The 6,598-nt window shown below is 35.8% G+C and overlaps 1 protein-coding gene across 1 annotated transcript in view; it reads left to right on the plus strand.

Moving 5' to 3' along the window:
• Positions 1–5,544, plus strand: part of KHDRBS3 (KH domain containing, RNA binding, signal transduction associated 3) — a 58,430-nt gene extending 52,886 nt beyond the window's left edge. The window contains exons 7-8 of the mRNA XM_010010247.1: positions 1,443–1,501; positions 4,930–5,544. Coding sequence (XP_010008549.1) covers positions 1,443–1,501; positions 4,930–5,021 — 151 coding nt within the window. The 3' untranslated portion in view covers positions 5,022–5,544. The remainder of the gene's footprint in view (positions 1–1,442; positions 1,502–4,929) is intronic.
• Positions 5,545–6,598: the final 1,054 nt, after the last annotated feature.

Raw genomic sequence — 6,598 nt, forward strand, 5'->3', positions numbered from 1 at the left:
TTCCACTTAGGTTTATACAGATACTTTTTTGTATGTGCACTTCATACTGCATTCTGGTTAAGTTTTTGTTTAGGCAGCCTTGTATTAGCAATAATGAATACTCATCCACACTTCTTGGAGATAGATATATAGATATATGCACACACATTAGATATACACCAGAAATGTGACAAATACTCCATCCCTGGCAGTGTTCAAGGCCAGGTTGGGCAGAGCCTTGGGTGACATGGTCTGGTGTGAGGTGTCCCTGCCCATGACAGGGGGGTTAGAACTAGATCATCTTATGGTCCTTTCCAACCCAACCATTCTGTGATTCTGGCCTTGATTATTTTGTAGGATTTAAAACCTTGTAGTTAAAAGAAACTAAAACACCAACAACCCAAATGCAACTAATTATTGCTAATTCTTGTTAAGGCTATAAATTGCTGCTTCTCTCAGAATTTTATTTTGTTAGCAATCAATCTAATGCTAGAAACATTTTGTCAATTTTAGTAATTACTTGTAAGTGATCATATACTAGCTATTTCCTTCTTGCTCACAAGGTAATGACTTTATAGCATCAATTTAGACTGTTTTCCAAATATTGTCAGCCCTGGGTCTGGCTGTGGTTAGAAAGAAGAGGAAATAAACAATTAGACTTGGTTTTGATGTCGTACAAACATGTTAAATAGACATTTGTTCTCTAATAGTCTAATAGACTTTTGTATGTAAAAAAATTATACATAGCTATACCTATATGAAATATGAAAGCATAATGGGAAAGTAGTATGTGATAGGACTTGTTCTTCAGTTTCCATTCAGTGGTCTTAATACAAATATAAATGCTGTCATGAAGGTAAAGACTGTTTTAGGCTATGGTTAATGGTATTCATACTTTTGAATCCTAACAACCCCAAATTCCTGCTTTTAACTCAGTTCTTATTGTTACTTCTTATCTGACTTTTAAAGTGATAGATTTACATATATGTACATTCGTCTTGAAGAATATAGTTGCTATGTCCTTTACTGCATTTCTGTCAGTGAATTCAAAGATGCAAAGGCAAAATACTAGGCAACAGTGGGTAATGAAAAGAAGTTTATTTGAGAAATGGATTAGTTTGGCACCTACACCTCCTACTCTTCCCTCATTGTCACTTGTAAGGTCTTCAACCTTCCCAACTATATAATTTTAAACATAAAATTCCCAAATCCACATTTGCACTGTGGATCGGGGGCTCAGTGATGGGAAAAAACCCCTAATGAAAGTAAATATGATTTCTTTTCTAATTAATGACCAAACAGGACTTACATTCTCATTGTCACATGGGTGCTTACCTTTTTGTCTTAGGCGCTGTCTATAATCCTGTAAGCTTTCTTCTTTTCAAAGGTAGAATGTGTAATGATAAGCACTGCTTCTTAAAACGTGACTGCTTTATTTCTTCTATTTCCTTCCTCTCATACAGTGGAGCAGATTACTATGACTATGGCCACGGACTGAGTGAAGAAACATATGACTCTTATGGTGAGTAGCTTTATAAGCTAAATGACTACAGTAGTACACGCTTGGAAAAGTATAATCAGAGAAGTATTCCTATAAGGCAGTCTTCAGCTCTGCAGTGGAGAACAGCTGTTCAGGGATCCCTGCATTGCCACAGAGATCCTTGTGTGGTTATTGAGAAAACTACTGAAGGGGCTGTCTGTGGTCTCTTAAAACGAACACAGTTGTGTGAAACTAAAATCAAAGAACTAGAATCAAAATCTAAATCAAGTATCCTTTCCATGTCACGTTCAATGAGGTTTAAGGGAAAAAACTTGGGGCCATAGGACCTTCTTTCAGGAGCTGTTTGCAGCCGAAAACATGCTTCTAGCGTGGCACAACCGGCCACACTTGCTAATGGTAAGAAACTTAGCACAAGGTAAGGACATGCTTGGAGTTCTCAGTTGAGTCAGGGCCTAATTGAGCGCATTTGAGACTTGTATGGTCTTTTTGTATTAGTTAACTTTCATGCATCAGTCTTGGGAAATCGAGCAGGGAGTCATTATGTAAAGGTTATGGAGGTACTTTAGGTAGCTAATAGACATGAGGGCAGTGGGTTACTCATATGGAGACAAAACAATGCGTAATGAAGCAAAAAACATATGCCAGTGCTAAAGATCACATTTTTTAAGCTAGAAGTGTGGTAGTGACAGCTTAATTAAAAGAAATCTGTTATGGATTAGAAGCATAACGCAAGTTGAAAGGCACCTTTGCTTAAGGGATAAATGTTAAATCTCTGGCTAGAGATCAGAAAAATGTTATAATCTAGATCACTCAAATCTCAAACATTTGAGGATTGTTAGTAACTAGTGTGAAGGAGTTGTGATTCTGGGGAATGGATCCTTCGGTGATTTTAGAGCTCTACTTAGTTTTCCATGGTGTATTTCTTGACCTCTGTTTGAAGTGCTTCCTGCTGGAAACTAAGATGACCTCAACCAAGTTGTGATAAATGCACCTAATACAGAAGTTTGCTCAATGTTGTCTGCTTAATCTAATTGTTTTGCTTAAAGGGAAAGTCAGCTCATCCAAAGAGGTCACTTGAAATTTCTCTATCCCCCAGCACTTTCAATTGGTGTTGATAGATATACATATATATAGCCTAAGTCTTTATTTCAGCATTAAAATAAACTTTTCCATTATAAGCCTAATATTTCTAAGACTATTTCATGAATGCAAATTTGATGGGGGGGGGGAAATACATGAAATTGATTAATGTAGATTGTTCCCCATCAGTCTATGTGGGCTGCAGTATTTAAGGTTGAAAATATGGATTTTTTTCATTGCTTTTGCATTTAAAATTGTTTTTCTGTTTATCAAAGCACAGCCACTTGGAATATTAAGTGAGGTATTTACTCAAGTTGAGAGGAAGACTATAAATTCCTAGAAGAATGATTATGGGTTACAGCCATGGAAGTTGCAAATACAAACAGTTATATACTTTATTTAACTAGCTGACCTTCAAGTGCATCTTTAAATGCGGAGTTAGATACTAATAATCATCCTTACAGTATGTAAAGAACATTAGGTGCCTCGAGCTAAAAATTCATAAGGGTGCATAGTGAGTAGACAGTTGCCCAGTGCTGGCCAAGAGGAAACACAAATTCCCAGGAAGTACCTGAACTTTTGCTTCTCCGAGAAGCTCAGGTGCCAATTCAGAGAGAAGAATATAAATATTTTTAGGATTCTGATCCCTGAATGGCACCAAAATGAAAGCTGATAAAAAGGTGATTCTTTATCCTACAGATGGGACCAATTGCTTGAAAAAAGGAGCAAGCATTCCCCTTAAACTGTAGCAAACACTGCTCTTTAGATTTAAACAGTTCCTTGCAGTGGTGCCTAAAAGCCAGCATATCTTTAATTCTTACCCCTCAGCCAGCTGCCTTTACTGTTAGGCTGAGGTTCTTTTCCTTGCTTAATATAAGCCTTGCTTTCTGTGTGATGAAGCAGCACAAGAGGTTGTTTCTCATGGACATTGCTGTTACCAGATTCCTGTGAAATTTGTCTGAGGCACAAGCTTAATTCTTCCAGTCCTACACCAAGTTTAAACTTGTTCCTTTTACCTCCCAGGCAGATGTTGTGACCATAAAGGTATGATACATAATTTAGGCTCTGCAGGCAACCACCTACAGTTTTAAAACTAAAGTAGTTAGGATGAGACTGCTATGAAGAAACTAAAATTGGGGCCCTTGATTTAGGGGATTCTTATTGCCTAATTTCAGCTATCAGCTATCTGAGCAAGTTACATTACTGTTCAAAGTACAGGGGTCTTTGAATGCTGACTTTGATTTATTTATTTTAATGGACTAGAAAGACAAAGTGATGCCCTACATGTTAGAATACAGTACATTTGGATTCCACCAGTAGCTTCCAGATTGCATTGGGTTCACTTGGACACCTCTCTGCTTAGGGCAGGGCAATTCTCCCAAAGTAGATATGGAAATATGTTACACTGTTTTCAGGTGTCTACTTTTTGATTTCCATTTGGGGTTTCTTTGGGGGGTGCTTGGGGGGGTTGTGGGTGGTTTGTTTTTGTATTTCTTGGGGTGTTTTTGTTGTTTTAGTGGGTTTGATGGGTTTTATTTTGTGCGTGTGTGTTGGCTTTTTTGCCTTCAGGGATTATATAGTACTCTGGTGTTTACTTGATTAAAGTATACCTGAGCTGTTTCATCATACTCATATGGTCCTGTGCTTTCCCTCTTGCTGTAAATACCTGGCATAGTATGTCTGACTCAAAGACATCACTTCGCTACTTGTCATTAATACTTACTACCACTAAAAGGTGTTAAGATTATGAAGTGTTAAATCTAGTGCAAGTTTGTTTAAAAACCTCTTTCATTGTCAATTCAAACAAGCAATTTCCTTTGCTCTCAATATTTTTGTAATCTGCCTTTATTTCTTGCATTTTAGAGTAAGTGTATGCTTACAGTGAGGTTGGATATTGCCCCTAAATTACTGGAAGCTACAGGTGTTTGTAGTGATACTAGAGGCTTTTCACTATTGGATTGCATATCTGAATTACGCCTAAATTGGTACCGATGCCAAGGAACTTAGTTCTTAATGTAGCTTATTTGCTTATACATAATTTATATCCTCCATTCATTTAATCCTAGCATAATTATTTGTAGATCTGCTAATATAGCTGATATTCACGTTTCTGCAACAAGCAGATCCAGCTGAATGCCAGAGCCCTAAATATCTTTGCCATTAGCCTGTCTCACTTCCTGCTGTTATGTGCTGAAAAAGCATTGTGCGATAGCTCATATATGTGTTGTACCCAGATTTTTGGGGTCAAGTGTTAGACTTTGTACACCTTGGTTTCAGTAAATAAAATGTCACTATTAAATTCAAAGAAAAAACAACTGTATCATCTGAGAATATTGGAAAGGGTCTAACTATATTTTCCCTTCTTGTAGGGCAAGAAGAATGGACCAACTCACGACACAAGGCACCTCCTGCAAGGACAACAAAAGGAGTCTACAGAGACCAGCCATATGCCAGATACTGATTGTACTGTCTGATGTTGTGAAATATCCAATCTCCACCAGTCCTGTATACTGTTCAAAGTAATTTTTTCTATGAACAATCCCTTTTTATTAAATCAAAGCGCATAAAAAAACCTGAATGGATGGACTGAACCTTAAAATATTTTGTTGAAAGAACAACCTGGACAGAAAGAAATGTAAAATGAGGAACTTTTTGTTATTTCCAAACTGTATTTGAGAAAAAATAGGTGATCAAAAAATAACCTTTTATTAACTAGTGTTAAACAGAAAAATAGGTTTACTAAATCTGTTAGTCCGTTCTTTTAACATAAGCGTAACCTTTTATTTTAAAGGTTTTCAACAGTTTAGTTTTTAGCTTTTCTTTTCAGCCATTTGCTAGATTCTCTCTTTGCAAACATGCGTAAAAAGGGAAGCCAATTACAAATGCAAATAATGTGGTATTTTGTAACTCAAGTCTTGAAATGTTCTGTAGTGTTAAGCAAAGTTTTGCCCTTGCTTGATACTAAATAAACTTTTGAAAGAAAATCAGTGTGTGTGAGATTAATTTTATGCTTTATCTGATACTAAAACTCCATAAATAGTAGTAAACAGGGAGAAATGTTTAACAGTGATCACCATAAAAGGCTTATATTAAACATTGCACCACTTCTTTATAAAACTAAATGTTATCTATATATACTTACAGTAGATATAAATGCTGGTTAAAGTATCCAAATGTTATGGATCTGCTTGAGTGCCACATTAAATCAAAATCTTTATTTTTTTGGTTAAAAATGGTTTAAAATAGCTGAATTTTCTGGGAAAGCTGTGATTAGTTTTTCATCTTGTTGAGCATTTTTTCACTAGTGCAACTTTGGAATTTTTAAGAGCATTTTGGTACGTTAATGACCACCTCGTTCCGTGCTGGAAGCAATAAACACAAAGCTTTTAAAGACTTTCTGACTTGACTAATTGAGGTCGCTTTCGTCAGAGGCAGAGGATGTGTAACCCTTAAAACGGTCTTCATTTGCAAAGGTAAATAAATCAAATCAGATTTTAATCTCACTTAATTTATCTTTAATATAAGCAATAAAAGCAGGGAGGCTACAACTTAGAAAGTTTCCTTTTAGAATGTAGGAAAGACTTTGAGGACCCCTAAATTCTCCTTTTAAAACGTTTAATTTGTATCAGTAGTCTAAAAAGCCTTAGCTTAGCTAGTTAAATTTGGTCAAACTATGCCCTATTAAACAACTGTAAAACCTCATAACCAGTAGCTTGTAATATATTCTTTTCCCATAAATTTGAGTAACTTAAACATTACAAATGTTATCTAAAGCTTTTTATTATTAAGTTTCTATTAATTATAGTTTGATTTACATTGTTTAGTTTTATTTGAAGGCCTTTGAAACTTAGTAAAAGTATCTTTTTCTTCTCTTGTCAGGAAACCCACCTCCTTGGACAGCCAAAAGAACAAAAACCTGAATCTTTGGATGCTTTGGTAGGTATTTTCACTCATCTGTGAAATTATCACATGAATAATGGAGCATTTGATGAGGGTCTTAAGTCTTTATACCCAAGGCTTTAATTTACGTAATCATTA

This window comes from Nestor notabilis, unplaced genomic scaffold, assembly GCF_000696875.1.
Source record: "Nestor notabilis isolate BGI_N333 unplaced genomic scaffold, ASM69687v1 scaffold3652, whole genome shotgun sequence".
In the NCBI taxonomy this organism is placed as follows: domain Eukaryota; kingdom Metazoa; phylum Chordata; class Aves; order Psittaciformes; family Psittacidae; genus Nestor; species Nestor notabilis.